At 43.1% G+C, this 18,599-nt stretch overlaps 1 protein-coding gene across 2 annotated transcripts in view; it reads left to right on the forward strand.

The window, feature by feature from the left end:
- Nucleotides 1–18,017, forward strand: part of LOC143839614 (uncharacterized) — a 77,455-nt gene extending 59,438 nt beyond the window's left edge. Inside the window, exons 3-5 of one of the 2 annotated variants that reach the window (XM_077341850.1) lie at nucleotides 9,305–9,378; nucleotides 13,756–13,882; nucleotides 17,812–18,017. In XM_077341850.1, the coding sequence (XP_077197965.1) occupies nucleotides 9,305–9,378; nucleotides 13,756–13,882; nucleotides 17,812–17,826 (216 nt within the window). In that variant the 3' untranslated portion in view covers nucleotides 17,827–18,017. Of the gene's footprint in view, nucleotides 1–9,304; nucleotides 9,379–13,755; nucleotides 13,883–17,811 lie in introns of those variants that run through there. The other variant, XR_013231786.1, reaches the window with a different exon arrangement.
- The last annotated feature ends 582 nt before the right edge of the window (nucleotides 18,018–18,599 follow it).

Consider the following 18,599-nt stretch of genomic DNA (forward strand, 5'->3'; position numbering starts at 1 on the left):
CTCCCAAGATGGCAAATTCTTAGAGAGAGATTATTTCAGGAAGACATGCTGGCAAGCAAGGGTTTCATTTGACTCACTCCCTTGTCTATACAGTAAATCTTCTCAAGCTAATTTTATAGGGAATTGGGTTGTGTTCTCATCATTTACATTTAAGCCAATAGGTAATGCTCTTTTGCTTTGTTAAGCAGCTGATAGAAATACTAACAATGACAGCAAGTAGTAAGGGAGACATTTGGGGACATTTAACAAAGAACATTTAGTGCATTTATCCTGCTTTTTTCTCCAGCAGAGCCCCCCAAATGGCTTAAAATGCTAGTACACTTAAAATAAAATACAATGTAACTGTCAACTCCATAAGGGTAAATTCTGGGGGGTTTGGGGGTGGAGCCTGGGGGAATAGAGTTTGGGAAGGAATCTCAGAGGGTTACAAGGTCATAGAGTTCAACCTCCAAGGCAGCCATTTCCTCTGGTCTGGAGATCAGCTTTAATTCTGGCACCCATAAAATAAACCTTCATAAAAGAAATCAAAGGGTTGGGTTCAGCCTAATTTCTCCATCAATAGAAAGTATCTTTCTTGCCTCTCCCCTCCCATTGGAGCACACTGAACTCATGAAATGTTGCTGGCCTGAGAGATATGGGACCCTGTGGAATGACACGAGGGGAGTCTGCAATGGGAAGGAGAAACCCGTTGAAAATCATTGGAACAGGAGTCCAAGAGTCCTTTGGCTCCTCTCTCTGGCCATGTCCAGGTTTTAACACCTGCAATAGGAGGAGGCAGGAAGCCCAGGCTGGATAGCAGCAAAGGGTTTCAGTGTGGCTCATCTCAGGTTATCATCATTATTCCTTTGCTCTATTGATGTAATTTTATTTTCTCACTTGAATGTGAAAGTTAGGTCTCGGTAGTCTTGGCTGAGCCACAATAAAGTCAGACCAATCAAATTTCATAAATAATTTGCAACATTAACCCCTCCCCCAAGGGTTGATAGAAACTATAAAACATCTAATGATCTTACTTGAACCTGTTCTAAGTGCTCAGAAGAACAGTACAAACCGCAGGACCAAGTAGCATTGTTCTAGCAGTGATGCAAAAGCTTAGCTGGTCCCATGGAGCTAGTCCTAGAATAGGATTCTAAGCAGAAAAACCGCAGCAACCATTGACAGACTACCTGTCAATCAGACCATTAGTCCATCTGCTTTATATTCTGTATACAGGGGGACACCTGAAGCTGCCTTAGTGTTAAATAAATGATTGTCTATCAAGGTCAGTACCTACTGTGATTGGTAGAAGGTTTCCAGGATCTCAAACAGAGGTGTCACATGACCTACTATCTGATTCATTTTATTGGGGATGCAGGGGTTTCAACATGTGACCCTCTTCATGCACCTTTTTCATGATACCAGTCTAAGCCATGTCCCTTCCTCAGCTTGACTGCAGTTTCCCAGGATTCAGGCAGGGCTTTTCCTACCTGCAGTCTTCTAAAGCAGTGGTCCCCAACCCCCGGTCCGGGGACTGGGACCGGTCCGTGGATCAGTCAGTACCGGGCCACGGCTCCTCCTCATCCTCCTCCCCGCCTGCTGCTTTGGGGGCTGCCCTGCCACTCTGCCACCAGCTCACCTTTGGTGCTTTCCAGCGGCCGCCATGGCTGGGGCTCCCCCTCAGCATGACACTGCGTAGCTGCTGGTGGCAGTGCCCGCCAGCAGGTGGCAGGAAGTCAGGGGCACCAGCGGGAAAGCAAGTGGAGCAGGGGTTCAGGAGGTGGTGGCGACGTCCCTCGGCCAAAGACTACCCCCGCCCGGGCCTCAGTAAAATTCTCAAGCGTTGACCAGTCCCCAGTGATAAAAAGGTTGGGGACCACTGTTCTAAAGCATGTGATCCCCCTCTGACTTACACATTTATCCTCTATCCCTGTTGATGTCAGTGTGTTTGTTTATGCGTGCTGTATGGTCAAGTTGCTTATAATAAATGGTGACCCTATGAATTAATAAACTGCTAACAGCCTTGCTCGGGCCTTGCAAACCGATGGCCCTTTATTGAGCCAGTCCCTGTCACATCTGGCCATCCTCTTCCTACTGTTGATGTCAATAAGTAGTACTAATTATGATGTGCTGGAGATGAGCAACTGGGGGATAATGATAATAATACATTTTTATTTGTATCCTGTTTTCCAAATGCTCAGCATTAAAACATATACAAATATTAAAAATTTTAAACATTTCCATTTTTCGGTAACTCAGACCCTGATTAGAATCCTGGATGAGGGAGGTTTGGCAGGAGATGAACTTCTATGTCCTTCCCCTCCCCTAGCCGCGAGGCCAGCCTTCCATGGTGGATGTTATTTTTGCCCCCGACCATAAGCCCAGTGGAATAGCTCAATTTTGCAAGCCCTTTGGAACTGATTTTGGTCCCGCGGGGCCCTGATCTCTTCTGGGAGCCTATTCCACCAGGCTGGCTCTTTCTTGTGCTGCAGGCTGGCATCTCAGGAGCATCGTCTGCTGGACTGGGCTGGATGGATTGTGCCTTGAACCAGCATAAGCAGTTTTTATGGCAACCAGAATACAGGGACTTGCTAAGTATGCATGCTGGGTGACTGTAGGGCAGCCACATACTCTCAGCCTAGCCAAACTCACAGGGTTCTTGTGAGGATACAATGGAGATGAGGAGAATGAAGTAAGCCCCTTTGGGTCCCCACTGGAGAGGAGGGCAGAGAATAAATGAAGAAAATGAAACACAGACTGCAGAAACGAAATCCCAATAGAAGCCTACTTTCTTTAGTTAGTGATTTGGAAATCTAGTCTGCCTCCTGCTGCCATTACTTTTACGTAGCCTGACAGCTTCCTGGAACAAGGCAGACAGAAGTGATTAGCTGTCTCAACAGATTAAAATGTAAATTCTATTGAAGAAAACAACATACAAAAATTATGCTTCTGTATTATCGGGAGTGATTAAATGTTACTTGTTTCAAAACTAATGCTTCTGCCACTTTCAATTACAGCTTTTGGAGGCTTTATTCCACGTCATTTAATCTCCTTGAATTTTTTGCCCAGTTTTCTTACAGAAACTGGTGTACTTAGCACAAGACAAAGCACTCCAAACAATTTTTTAAAATATCTTGTTCCTCAAATACCCAGATTTGTAAGTTATCCTCTCACAAGGCTTATAAACTATGAGAAAGAGGGGTGAGGACTAAAATGGAGTCCAGTGCCTCTCAGCTCATTTTGCAAGAACCAAAGTATCTGAGCACTGCAGTTCAAGAAGGATATTAACAAGTTGGAATGTGTTTAGAGTGTTGAGGGGAGGAATCCATGCCTTGTGGGAGGAGTTGCAAGAGTTGGGTATGTGTAGCTTGGAGAAGAGGAAGGTAAGGGGTGATATGATAGCTATTTTTAACTACGTAAAAGATAGAATTGTTGGAGAGGGGGCCAACTTATTGTAACTTTAGAGACTAGGAGCAATTATGGGAAAGGAGGTCCCTTTAAATATTGGAAAGCATTTTCTGACAGGGAGGGCTGTTCATAGATGGGTGGTAGAGTATACTTCACTGAAAGTTTTTAGGAGGAGATTGGATGAGGACCTGTCAGGAGTATGTGGGTTTTTTAAAGTGTCTGAGAAGGTAGGGGGCTGGACTGGATCGCCCTTTGTAGTCTTTTCCAGCTCTGTGTGATTTTGATATTAAGAATGGTTCACATACCTTGTGTGGTAAGAAGAGGAGAAATGCAAAAGGTTTTCAAAGCTACTGTAGCACAGTAACTAACATTACTGGGATGCATTCAAGAAGGTGCCCAGTTCAAACCTAGGCTCATTCTGCACAGATAGGATAATTCACTTTCAATGTGCTTTGGCAGCATGATGTTCCTGTGCAGAACAGATGTACTGGAGTTTTTATTGATGTTGTAACCCTCCTTGAGCCTTTGGGGGGAGGTGGGTAATAAATATAAATAGTAATAGTAATAATATCTACTTTGAATGTGCATTGAAAGTGCATTATCTATTGTGTGCAGAATAGGCCCTGATCTCTTCTCCAGCTACAAATCCAACTAGTCAGGTATATGGGGGGAAAGTTTTGTTCTGTGATCCTGAATAGTCTTGGAAAGCTCTCAGAATGTTACAAATATCCATTTTTTTTAGCAACATCTGTGCATGTGTTCTTTTTTAAATCCTCAGAATGCTGAAGGGGGGTGGCCTAGTAGGTGGCAGGATCCTTTAGCATAGTGGTCCCCAACCCCCGGTCTGGGAACCAGGACCGGTCCATGGATCAGTTGGTACCGGGCTGCAGCTCCTCCTCATCCTCCTCCCTGGCTGCAATCTTGGGGGCTGCCCTGCCACTCTGCCACTGGCTCACCTGTGGTGCTCTCCAGCAGCCACCATGGCTGGGGCTCCCCCTCGGTGTGGTACTGCGCAGCTGCTGCTGGCAGCGCCCCCCAGTGGGCAGCGGGAAGTCAGGGGCACCAGCAGGAAAGCAAGTAGAGCAGGGGCTTAGGAGGCGGTGACGATTCCTCGGTAAAGGACTACCCCCCTGGGCCTCAGCAAAATTGTCAAGCATTGACCGGTCTCTGGTGATAAAAAGGTTGGGGACCACTACTTTAACAAACTGATAAAAAAAATGACCTTGGCCTGGTTGTTTGGAAAGTCGCACTCACATGCACTGATAAACAATTTAACTTGAGCAAGAAGGTGGTAGGTTCTCTTTGCAGCCATCACATTTTTCTGGCTTTTTGAGTGGGCACATGGAAGGTGGTGCTGGCAGCAGCAGCACTGGGACCACAGCTGCAGCTTGTTGCTGCAGGGCTATGAAGAGTTCATACCTCACAGAGCCATAGAGCCTTGAGTGGCTGGCCGAGCAAAAGGGTATGATTGGTTATCAGTTGAGAAGAAAAACTGGGGAATTGACCAATAAAGAGAACTCAGTTTAGTTCTGACTGAGAATTATAACAGTTAAACCCTGACTGAGGAGAGTAATACTGACTGAGAACAGTAATACTGACAGAGAACTGGGAAGGTTGGCAAGGAGGAGGTGGTGAATTGGTGAAGATCCCTATTTGGGCCATAAAAAGGGATAGATCTTTTAGTTAGATAAATTATTCCTTGCCCTGTTGGAAAAGGAGGTAGGTCAGAGTGATCCCTGGTGTGTTTAGAGAAGGAATTTGAGTACTTGGTAGTGTATTCTTGCCTTTTGAAAGCCGAAGAGTCAGCTAAACTCAAGAAAGTGCACTGGGGTGTTTAGAAAATTCTGAAACCAAAACCTCTCATCTTTAAGATTCTATAACTTTATGGAAAGCTTTATAATCTCACTTGGTGGAAACATATGTAAAATTAGTAAGTTACCTCAAAACTCATTATACATTTACTTCAGACATTTCACCCCTGGTTTCACCTAACCTCTTCCCTTCTATGTTGAATGAAATAACTTGTTTATTTTTGGATTTTCTAAAGCCTCTTGTGTACCATTTTCAGAAGTTTACATTAAAGAGGTGATCTTGTCTCTTCCCTCAAGTTTCTACCCTTAGCCAGCAGCAAAATACTTTTAAGTCAAAGAGCTGGCAGGGAAATGTTTTTATGGGATTAAAGGCCTTCTTAGAAATGCTTAATAAAAATTGAAATGATAAAGGTGAATAGTTGCTGGGGCAAATCATGCAAGTATTATGCCAGTGCAGGGTGTTCTGCGATATATTTGTGCCTCTTCTTAATGAAGGACTCACAACAACCACTGCAGAAATTTAATTTGTCAGGTATCAATAATGTTAACATGTATATTTCCACTTATGCAAATAGGCTTCTTTATACTGGCTCTTTGAGAACTCTTGCTCTAAATTTTGTTGCAGCTAAGCTGCTTAATGACAAAATTGTGTATATACTGTAAAGTTGCTGTCCTATGCACAAGCATGTGTAGATGAGTCCACTGATTGAAGTGGGACTTAAATATTGGCAGGACTAGGCTGCCTATGGTCCTGAACACACTAATTAGGATACCATGTAACTTACCTCTGAGTAAATATGGAAAGGACAATGATGTATGACTTTGATTCTGGCCACTTTAATGAGGAAAAGTACATTAGGCTGATGTATACTGAATCCATTGGTTTACCAGGGCCAGTACTGTTTATCGGTGGTTGCTCTTTGGGGTTTGATGCAGGTGTCTTTCTTATCTTCTCTGACCTGATCATTTTAGATGGAGATAATGCTCTTTCACTAACCTACTCATCACTGATTTCAGCAAGGCTTAGGATAAAAACTGTGTATGCACTAAGTGCTGTAAAATTGCTCCTGACATATGTTGATCCTATGAATTAATGACCTCCAAAATATCCTATTGTTTGGGTTTGGGTTTCCTTTATTGCAGGGGTCCTCAGTGTGGTGCCACTGATACCTTTCCTCCTGCCCATCAAAGGTTTTTAGAAACTGGATGGGGGGGGGGACTTTGCTCATCTGTGCTTCTGATTGGCCATTGGATATTGGAACGGTTTTCCTATTTTTGAAAACATTAGTTTGCCAGCAGCTTCCACCACAGCACAATGACCTTCACAGTGTGACTGAAGGCAAGCAGTGGCAGCCATTTTGTGGCTGGCTCTGCCTCCTGCAGCAGCCATTTTGTAGCAAACATTTTATGACTATGCACACCATGCTGTGTCGGAATTCTAAAGGCGTCCACAGGCTCAAAAAGTTTGGGATTTACCAATTTACTGAATCAATCCATCTCAATTTTCCTGCTGCCTTTGACTTTTCCTGGAGTTATTGTCTTGTTTTCTCATGATGTGACCAAAGGATGATAGCCCCAGTTTAGTCATTTTAGCTTCTAGATAGATTTCAAACTTGGAAATTACATGTTAGTGAAAACTGCACATTACAAATTTTGGCAGATTGATGACTCACTTTCCCAACAGTCTCACAAAAGATGCAGGAAAAGGAATTTCTGAAGTACACAGGAACCTGATTTGGCTCAGGATGAAAGCACAAGGAAGGAGGGGTTCCTATCCCTCATACACACACCTGTGTAGAATTTGGGTTTGGAAAAATGTGGGTGTGATGTTGGCTCCATTATCATTATGAGCCAAACTAGGCTCCTGTGCACTATAAAATTCCCTACAATTGATGGATGTCTGCAGGGAAGGAGACTGAGTTCAAGGAATCCGGACCTGCCTGACCAAAATTCAAAAGGTAGAGTTTTGCCCTTATTTGCAGGACTACTGAAAGCAGTTCCTCTGGAGGAAATGGCAGCTTCAGAAGGTAAACTCTGTGGCATTGTACCATGCTGAGGTCCCTCCCCAGACTCCACCCCCAGATCACCACAAATTTCCAAACTCAGGACTGGCAATCCTAATAGGGCCAGAAGAACCTTAAAATGCTGCAGGATTAATTCTTTGCTTAATAATGACGGCTTGTAGAATATAACTCCCTAAGCAGAAAATGTAACAAGATCAACACACCTGTAGTTTAAATACAAAGGAGAAAACACATTTTATAAATAAAAATTAACTGGTAATAGAAGAAAAGAAGAAAGGGTATTTTTTTTTTTTTTGCCTGCAGGCACTGAAGCAAAACAACCCACTCCAAGGAGAGTGATGCCACCGTGTGGCCATTCCAGCAGATACTTGTCACAAACAGAAAAGTGAATTGTTAATAAACACAGGAGTAAAATCCAAGTGCAATTAAGTTGGTGAATTTTTCTCCCCAAGGCACTAGGAAATTTTATTAAATTGTTGGTTTATTTATTCCTGCCCAAAAGCTAGAATGGAAAGCTTTTTTGCATCTAAAATATCAATAATACATGCTAATGTTGAACGGTGCTAGTGTGGTTTTGTGGTTAAGAGCAGCGGCTTCTAATCTGGTGAGCCAGGTTTGATTCCCTGCTCCCCCACATGCAGCCAGCTGGGTGACTTTGGGCTCATCACACCCCCGATAATGCTGTTCTGACTGAGCAATCCTGTCAGAGCTCTCTCAGTCTCATCTACCTCACAGAGTGTCTGTTGTGGAGAGAGGAAGGGAAGGTGATTGTAAGTGGCTTTGAGACTCCTTCAGGCAGTGAAAAGAGGGGTATAAAAACCAACTCTTTGGGCCATTCCACACAAGGACCAATGTTGCCAATTGTTCACAGAATTCAGAAACACTATATAAAATAGTGGAATCTCGTCATTCTGCATACCTTTTTTTTAGTGGAATATAGAAGTCCCAGTAGCGTTTCATTAATTCCCCACAGGTTTCAGGTCTGGCTGGAATTGCAACAAAGGAAGTGATTTTTTTCTGCGCTTCTTCCCGCCCTGGCCATCAGTCAAATGGAACAGCCAATGGGCTGTTGTATTCATGCTCCTGAAAAGCCCCATTCCCTTTAAGAACTGTTTTTTAAAAAATCAAACACACCCGTTGCAACAAATCTGTGTTCAATCGTTGCATCGGAAAGACCTTTTTGCTGACGTAGAAGCTGGTGATTAATCGTTTATACGCTCCTCAAGGACCGTTTATGCACTGGCAACTTCATTGCCCCGCCCCCCTGTCAGGAGCACAGATCGGGGGTGGATGAGATGCACCAGGCCAAGTACTCCCCCATGTGAGTGCAGGAAGAGGTGGGACAACCTGCCATAACTAAAACTCCAACCTGCAACCCGACATGAAACCTCCAGTGCGTAAACGGTTAAGTAGGAAAAAAAATCCCCCCCCCCACGGGCACGATTTGTGGCCAAAATTACAGGCAGTGCTGAACAGGGGGCTGTGTTGTGCTTGGGAACTAAGGGAGCTTTGTTTTACTTTAAATCACTTCTGTGGAGGTACTTTAGCCAGAAAAGCCTCGCTCATTCGTTTCTTTCGCAGGTCTAAGGGGGAAAAATGGCGATTGCTTCTCCAGAAGTTTGGGGCAAGAGCGGGGGAGGGACTTTCTTTCTACCGCTACATGTTTGTTGCAGCTTGTGCACAGAGGTGTAGCGGTTTTTTCAGGGGGAATCCACTTTTCCCGATTCCCTGAAAAGCGCTACAACGAAGCGCTTTTTGCGGGAGTGTTGCAGGAGTGTTGTAGATTGTGTGCGACATCATGCGGAACCTTGAATTTGTAGCGTTTACCAAAGGTAAGACCTGCTACATTTAAGTCGTGCGGAATGGACCTTCTTCTTCAACAAAGTTTAAGTCCAGTGGCACCTTTTAAGACCTGCAAAGATTTATTCAAGGTGTAAGCGTCTGTGGGCTACACACTTTCTTCAGACACAATGAAATGGGAATTTACCAGTCCAAACATATTGGCAGAGGGTGAGCAGTAACAGCTACAGAATAACTACAGAATTTCCTGGAGGAAACTTCAGCTCTTGATTCATTTCATTCCAGCTTCTGACTTGGCCAGCGGGTGGAGACGGTTCTGATCATCCTCAGGGACAATCTCAGGAGACAATTGGATCTAGGTGGGTTAGTGCTGCTATTATTAGGCCTAATTTGACATAGTCTATCACTGGCTCCTAGCTAGTGTGGGGGTTCAAGGTATAGCCTTCAAATGGCATCAATCTTTCCTCCATGGTTGGGGACAGAGGGTGACACAGGGAGATAGAACTTCCCAGTGGCCTGTCCTTGTATGCGTGTGTGTGGGGGAAACACAGGGAGATGTTCTCTCCCCAATGTTATCTATATATGTCCCCTTGCCCAATTGATCCAGAGTTTCAGTCTGGGATGTTATCAATATGCCAATTACACCCATTTATATCCTCACCCATCAATATCTTCAGATTCTTTGGCCAGATGTTAGGTATATTGGCTCAAGCAGAGTTGGCTGAGGCTGAATTCAACTTCATCTGGTCCTCTGGCTTGGCCAGCATGCCCTAGATCAGGGGCAGTCAACCTGTGGTCCTCCAGATGTCCATGGACTACAATTCCCATGAGCCCCTGCCAGGAAACGCTGACTCCTGACTCAAGTTGGTGTCCAGTTAACAGCTTAACAGCTTCAGCTGTCAAGAATCTGGATTCCTTCTTGTCTATGGAGGCCATATCACAAATGTTGCGTGCCCGGCTTTTATCATCTGCACCAGGCATGGCAGTTAGCTTCCTATTTTCAATGTCTGATTTAACCACTGTAATCCATGCACCAGTCAGCTTTAGATTGCGTTATTGCTGGGTTGTTATTGCAGGGCTACTCTTAAAGCTGCTTCAGAAATTCCAGGTGGTCCAGAATGTGGCTGCACAACCCCTCACAGTGACTCAGTGGAGGACATATATAAGACTTGTGATCTCCCGGCTGCATCAACTTCAGATTGAAGATCAAATCAGATTCAAAGTCTTGGTCATGACTTTTAAATGGTCTTGGACCGTTGCATTCTCCTCATACAATCCCCAAAGAGCTTTAAAATGTTTGCTCAGAATCCTCAACCAGGGGCCTTTTCACCCCTGGCCCCAGCCTGATGGAATGCTCTTCCAAATGAGATCAGAGCCCTACGGGACCTCAAACAGTTCTGTGGGGCTTTTAAAACATAAGACAAAGGGAAGCACAGAAAGATCCTTAAGCTTATGGCAGCCACCTTTGCTACTTTCTACTGTTTAGGACAATTTGTATGTACTATCTTTGTTTTAAGAATGTGGAGGGGGCACCAGGTGAGTTCAGATACGGTGCCTTGAAAAGCTTCCATTCATCTGCCTTCTAACTCTTTGTTCGATGGAAGCTGTACTTTACTGCTGAGGCCATCCCCCCCTATTCTTCTCAGTTCCTTCTCCACCATAAGAGTGGCCCTTGAACTTTAAAAACAAAGAGTGTTGTGTCCTTCCATTGAGTCACTGAGCTCTTGCAGCTCCTCACTGTGGAATCCTAGACCATTTCCATGGGTCCATCTCCATTCTCCATTCCATATTGCATGTAGCAGATTTTGAAGCAGCATGGCAGCCTGCAGTAGGAAGGGGGAGGTGGGAGAGTTCTGTTACATGAAAACTATGTTGAATGTAATCAAATTAAATTTATTTGATACAGCACTGTGGCCAGATAAAACAGATACTATGTTGAATGTAATATTTAGGATTTACCCCATAAAACTGAGGTATTATGCATCTTGTCAGTCAGATTTTTAAATCACACACTGAATCCAGCAGAGTCTGTTGGTTCATGTTTTAAGCAACACCACAGACAAGAAAACTGTACAGTGAGATTTGTGTCTATAAGCACTTTAGAGACCAACAAGATGCTTCAACAAAGTTTCCTTCATCAGATATAAATGGGAATGGAAATCTCTGAGTCTTCATGTACTAGAGAGGAATAGAGAGGAATACAAAGGAACAATACATATTGTAATCATCTTAATTATAGAGGAAATGCTGGGGTGGGGCAGAAAATTAGTATCTGTAATAAGATAAGAATCCGATGTCTCTATTCTGCCATAGGGGGTCTATTGTTCTGAGTTTAAAGTTGATTCTTAGGACTCGTGCAATTGGTTTTAAGAGCTGGTGTAAGACATTTGGGAAAAATCTGATTAACACTTTCAATGCTACGACCGTTTATGCACTGGAGGTTTCATGCTGGGCTGCAGGCTGGAGTTTTAGTCATGGCAGGTTGCCCCACCTCTTCCTGCGCCCACATGGGGGAACATTTGGCCTGGTGCACCTCATCAGCCCCCGATCTGTGCTCCTGACAGGGGGGTGGGGCAGTGAAGTTCCCAGTGCATAAACGGTCTACTAATGTACAAAAGGCACAGTCCACAAAAATCCCTCGAAATTGACAGAAATGTCACAAGGATACTCATATCTGTTTGTGTCCTTAGAAATAAGTACCTATCCAGATGAATCATAGAATCATAGAATCATAGAGTTGGAAGGGGCCATACAGGCCATCTAGTCCAACCCCCTGTTCAACGCAGGATCAGCCCTAAGCATCCTAAAGCATCCAAGAAAAGTGTGTATCCAACCTTTGTTTGAAGACTGCCAGTGAGGCATGGGAACTGTAGTCCATGGACATCTGGAGGACCACAGGTTGGGAACAGCATCCTGCCTTCCTCCAAATGACAACCTTTCAAATACTTAAAGATGGATATCATGTCCCATTTCAACCTCCTTTTCTCCAGGCTGAACATTCCCAAGTCCCTCAACCTATCTTCATAGGGCTTGGTCCCTTGGCCCCAGATCATCCTTGTCGCTCTCCTCTGTACCCTTTCAATTTTATCTAAGTCCTTTCATTTTTCTGACCCAGATGCAGAACTTTACACTTATCTTTATTAAATTGCATCCTGTTCTCATTTGTCCACTTTTCCATTGTGTTCAGATCTTGTTTTCTTTTGAAACTGTTCCTCAATCTGGTGCTGTACTAAGAGTATGCTTGTAAACATTTTCTTTTAAATAAATATTTTGTAGTGGTTCTGTGTACCACATAGACCTCCACCTTTTAGACGTGCTATTTTAAAAGGAGTGCCAGGGGAAGGCTATCAGTTGGCAAGCCCATCACTCCATTTTAACCACAAAAAAACCCCAAAGTAAATTCGGCTTACTGATCCAAGGTTACCTAAGGAGTTTTTCATGGTTGTGCACTGAGGTAAGTCTTTTTGTTACAGAAGTAACTGTAGAATTCTTAAATTTCCTTCTAAACCATTGTAGAGAATAAACCGGATTGCTGCTTATATTTACGTAATGTGATTGCCACAATAGCTCTAGAATGACCAAATAACACTTCCAAGGGAGGGGGGAAATGTTGTTTGAGGCACATATCAAGAATAGAAAGTATTGTTCTGATGATTGTCACAGCTGGGTTTTCTGAGGTGATATGGCAAGGAGTTAAAGATTTCTGTAGGCAACTGACAAAACAATTACCATAATTTGTTTCCTTAGACTGAAGGAGAAAGGAAAACAACTAGGGTGTTGTGAGAAATTTCACTGAAGGGAATGGCAACCCAGCTTTATTTATTTGAGTATTTATATACTCCACTTTTCTTTCAATATAGTCTAGAAAGGACCACAGTGGGTAACCACAGCAAATTAAATATAAATGTATTCATCTATTAAAATGATTCAAAGAAATCATTGAAACAAGTGAGAGACATATGTAACCTCAGGCTTTCCCATAAACTCTTTTAAATAGCTCTATCATATGGCATCATGGGAAGACCCAAGGAAAGGAGCCTGTCTCACAGCTTCTGGAATACTGTTTCACTGGGCAATAGAGGTGGGCACGAACATGGAAAATGGAAGTTCGTTGGATTTGTGGGTAGTTGTGGGTCAGGGGGAAGTGATGAGCCCCAAACCCTGAACTTGCACTGAACTCTCCCCCTGGTGTTCTTAGACCTGAGTTCACTTGAGTTAGTTAACTGTTTAGCTGTTTCCTGGGGTGCTATGCATGTGGAATTCACTGTGGAGCCCCCTGACTGAATCACCTCATTGTGGACATGGTTTCTGAGTCTTGCCCAGTGTCCAGCCTTCTCCCCTTTGGCCCTGGGAGGTGGTAATCCACCCACCTAACTTACTATGCCATAGTTTTAGAAAGGAGCAAGGTTTTCTACGAACTTAATGGATGATTAAGTTCTATTACCTACCTAACCAACTTCTACCTACTTACATAACCAGCTACCTACCTACGTACCTACCTAACTTATACCCAGAATTAAACTTTGTGGTCTTAAGGGTGCTACTGGCTTCAAAATATTGTTCTGTCCTAGTAATAGTATTGCTTAGACATACGTGAGGCCAAAGTGCTACCCCCTACTGCTCTTTCAAAGAGTGCATGCATGAATATAGAGCTATCCTCTTTCCCTCAGAAGCATATAGACATACACATAGAGTTGAACCTGCAATAACTCACTCCTCATTTTTTTGTACACAAGGTTAATAGTTCAGGATTTTCCCTCTGCTGCCCCCATGTTAAAGGAGCTGAGGAGCAACTTTGGACCTCTCCTAATGTTCTCTTGCAGACAATACTTTTTATGCCTCAGGACCTCTGCTGCTGCTAAGGTAAGTACGCTGTCACTGTGTTGCAGCCGTGGGAACCGTGTGCATGCATGTGGGATACCAAATTTAAGGGCCAAGGATAGGTTTTAAGTTTCCAGTGAGGAATGTCTTCTTAGGCAAAGCATCAAAATGTTAAAAATATGTGTTAATGTTATCCTCCAGCATGAGTCTGTGGACATAAATCAGTAACAAACAAAACACTGTGGAACAAAAAGGAAGTTGGAAGAAGATCAAATGCTGGGGAAACTCTGGGAGGTGTACTAGGATGCTGTGGGGGAGAAGGGAAAGAATGCCACTTCCCAGCAGCATCATACCTGGGGCAAGTAAGTCATTGGAAGCAGCTTTTAAAAAGCACCGGTTTTGCTGCAATCACTCTGTGATTGTAAGAGCAGTATGGCTTGCAAACAGGATTTTCTCATTTCTTCAGTACCCATTGTAATATCCCCTGAAGGCAGCTCCAGTGTTATTTGAAGGAGGGGGCCTATTGTAGAAACATGGTAGATATAATCCTGTATACTCTCCCACTGGTTTATAAATTACTCGTTCATTTTTGTCCAGTAAATGCTGATGTCCATTCTTCTTTGAGGCACGAAACCTTCCCTGTCATTAGGAGCAGTGCTGTTCCACAACTATCGAACAAGGAATGTATTTATAGATTCCAGAATACTCTTGGGTTGGAGGTCTCAGATTTGCGGTCAAGGGACCAGATGTTGAGCAGTTAAGAATCACTGTAGAAAAAAAAATTCTATTTAACTCACATTCTGCAACTCTCTACCTCTAGAAGATGCTGGGATCATCACACAGCCCTCCAGATGAACATTAAAAAATTGTTGTTTTTCCTGTCCCCCCCCCCTCAAAGCCAAAGAAATATGTGTGCAAAGGAAAGAAGGGGCAAGAATTTTTTTTAGAGATTTTAGAAGCTTGAACTGGATTCTTTAATTGGACATTCTAGTACAGTTGTATTAGGAAACCAGTCTGATAGTTGTTTCCATTGGTTTCACTGAAAATATGAATCTTTTCAGGTGTACCCCTTAACCCAAGGGATCCAGTCCCTGCCAAATGTCAGAGTGAATGGAGAAAGAACCCTGTTCCAATGGCTATTAATTTTTCATTTGCAGAGCTGACACTGGGAGGCATAAATTAGTGTGCAGATAAGCCTTTCCTTCCTTTCCCGAGATCCTCAAGTGGGTCCTTGGAGTCTATTTTTAAAAAATCAAAACCAGAGTGTGCAGTCCAGGAGAGCTGAACCAGAATATAACATGTTCTGGTGCTTCCTGTATTTTTCTCCCAGTCTGGCTACAAGACTGGAACCAGGTGAACTGTGGGGAAAATTCAGCTTAACATTAATAGAATTGATGTGTGTTTACATTTAGGGGTGAGAGGAACAAGGTCACAGTGGAGGGGTTAGAGTTGCCTCACAGTAGATCAGGGCCAAGGTCCTGCCTTGCCTTCAGCTTTTCTGGTTCACACGTTAATTTCTATGTATCCCTGGCTGCCATATGATCAATGCTGGCAGACTAAAGTCTTTAATCATAGGTAAGTCCTCTGTCAGGCTGTACTGTTTCCTCCACAGTTTTGCCTTATGGTGCTTCAGTCTTGAAGGTCCTTACAATCATAAGTTGCTTAAACTTCAGCTCCCACTTGACCTGCTCAACAACCAGACAGTGCACTGAAAAATCAACCACTGGGCCCAGCTGCACATTACTAGCTACTGAGTTCAGTTGCATGGTGGATAACCTACAAGGACTTGCAGAGGGGGTTTCTTGCATCCCTTCCCACAATGTTTCCTTTTTCCTTACTCCTGGCAGCCATTATATTCTCAGTTTCCCCTGCTTCCCTCTCTCCTCAACCTCTGACAAATTTAACATTTATCTCCCCTCCCCTTCAGCTATATTTATTATTTATTTCCTTCATTCATACCCTGTGGTTTTCTACAATGGGGACCCATTGCAGCTCACATCATTCTCTTCTCCTTTAATTTATCATTACAACAACCCTGTAAGGCAGAGAACATGTGACTGGCCTAATGTCTCCCATGAATGTCCATGGCAGGGTGGGGAATCTGACATGGGTCTTCTGTATCCAAGTCTGAGACTCCAACCATTACTCCACACTGCCTTTTGTAGGGTGGCTACTGTTGAATAGTAGCAAGCACCCAGTCCTGGGTGAGTCATACAAGTCATGTGGTATCAAGGAGCCTCATGGTTGATGCCAGACCTAGCCTTCCTCAAGAAACAAAATAACCCTGAAAAGGTCTCTGCCCCTCCTACTTGCCTTTTACTGACAAAACCAAGGCTTGAAGACTGGCAATACTGTTATTGGAGGAGGGGTGTTTACAAACCGGAGGCTTTCCTCATGTTTGTAGAAAGACCTGTCTTGTCTTTCTACATATCTCCATATTTATGTATACACAGCTTTAGCCATGTTGAGAATTAGCTCTTTGGTTTTCTTTTCCTTATTCTTAGAGAAGCTTGCCTTCTTCATTTTGTTTGTACATTTAAAAAATATATTGTTCCTGAATCCTTTCAGATTTTAATATTGCATCCCATCCTTCTTTACATTTGCTGCTCCAAAGAAGAAAAAGTACAAAATGAATCCCTATCAATGCCCAGCAGAGTGGTGCTAGTCATAGCACGTCTTCGATCAAGAGCATTTGTTCATGCCTTTTGGTGCAAAAAACAACAACAACAAAAAAAACCTGTTAACTTTCCAGCCACAATTTCTGAAGTTATGGCAACAATGTCACTTCTTTTCAGAATATAGATTGCTTTCAGCAAACATCTAACACAAGTCTCTGTTTTCTAACAAAAGAAGCAGAAGCTTATATATATAAAAAAGATTCCTTCCATTTCAACAATGGACTAAGCATATCAGACAGGGAAAAAATAGGTTCACCATTGATCATAGTAATTCATCTTGTAAACCATCTCTGTGAGAAAGGTCATTTGGGATAGGCTCACGGGCTTTAACATCAAAACCACATTGACATGCATCTTTGCTCTAAACTAATTTTCTAACTTTGCAAGCATTCTGCTTTACTGACAGCAGAATACAATTCTGCCTGGGTTTTTGGCATACTGGACAGGTAGACCTTTTACCTCTCTGCCTCCCTTTGCTGATCTGTTTTGCCTAGGCCTGTGTAATGTCACATCAACACTAGGAGGCAGGGTCACTCCATGCCTCTCATGGACGGAACCACTGGCCATCACCTTGCAGCTGGCAGCTACTACATGAGTGAAAGAAATGAGGATCTGGCTCCAAGAGAAGAGAAAGAGAATGAGCTGTCATCTTGAATTATCACTGGGACTATAGTACTGCTGATTCCTATATTCTGTTGCTAATATACAGCAGGATTTAGGGTTATTGTTAGTACTGGCCTTACAAAGACCCTGAAATCCAAAAGCTGCTGGCATGAACAGATGACATTTCCACCAGCTCAAGGAGGCAAGAAAAAGGAATATGTGGAAATAAAACACTTCCTGGCTTTAACAAGTGCCCTCCTCTGCTTTCTGGCCATTCTAGACAAACCTTCGAGATTTTTTTGTTTTTTAGTCACAGGAGCCTGCAGATGGAAGGGGCGAAAGGGAAAACCACATTGCATGACCCTACCACCACTCTCACTGTTTTGCAATCTTTTGTGTTTCTCTTCTGTACAATTGTATTAAAAGTTATTTCCCTGTTTTTGTTAATTTGCATATCTGCAGTGAATAAATAAATACATTAAATGCATGAGATAATTTATGCATTTATGTACCATGACTCCATTGCTAAAAAGAGAACACATTTCAGAAGTGTAACGTTTGGAGGAGGGGGTGTTACTTAAAAAGAAAAAAAAATGTAGGCACTCTTTGCATGGTGTTGCATCAATGTTTCCGGGCAGGGCTTTCTTGTCCACTGAAATTATGTAGAACTTACCTGTCGTTTTACAATAGTATAAGCAAGAGTGAACCCTCAAGCAGGAGTGATGCAGAAGAAAACATCAGAACTGGAAAGAAAAGCAAGCTTTCGCCAAACAGATGCAGAACTCCAGAAACTTCTTCCTGAAAAGGAATCTCTCATGAAGGTGGCTCTCAAGAGAACAGTCAGAAGTTCAAAACTTCTACATGTCAGATGATCCAACAAAAATGTAATCACTTCACCAGGGAAAAGAAAAACATTAGAGACATGAAAATCAAATGTTTCAGCTTGAAAAAGAAGAAACCCTGTTAAAATAATTAGTATGCAGTGGAAACAGAATATTTAATACAAAGAGAGCAGCCTAGCGTTTCATCATTACTATTTTGGGTAATCTTACAAAACGTATAGCATTAGAAAGCCTTCAAGTGCTACTAAAGTTTTGAAGTTACTCAGTCACATGGCAGTTCATCTTTAAATGCACAATATGGATGAAATTATAAGGGTGTGACAATATAGCAAGCATAAACCGAGTCCAGCTGGTCTCCCTCCCCATTTTTCTCAGATCCATTTGCCTTGAAAGTAAGAGACAATCCCATGAGAGTGTGAAGGCAGGCAGGACCTGAATGTTTGCAACAATGGAGGATAATGCAGGGCCAATATATCTTGCTTTGCTTTCTCAGCTCAGTCTCAGAAACATGCCCACTCCCTCCCCCAGTCCCTCAGTTGATTTCTTAGCTTGTATACCTAGGCAACAGCTGAAGTTCCCGGCATGGTGATTTTGGATGGGCCTATAAGGCTTCGTTGCCCTGACCTGAAGTCCAGG

Source organism: Paroedura picta, chromosome 6 (assembly GCF_049243985.1).
Source record: "Paroedura picta isolate Pp20150507F chromosome 6, Ppicta_v3.0, whole genome shotgun sequence".
NCBI lineage: Eukaryota > Metazoa > Chordata > Lepidosauria > Squamata > Gekkonidae > Paroedura > Paroedura picta.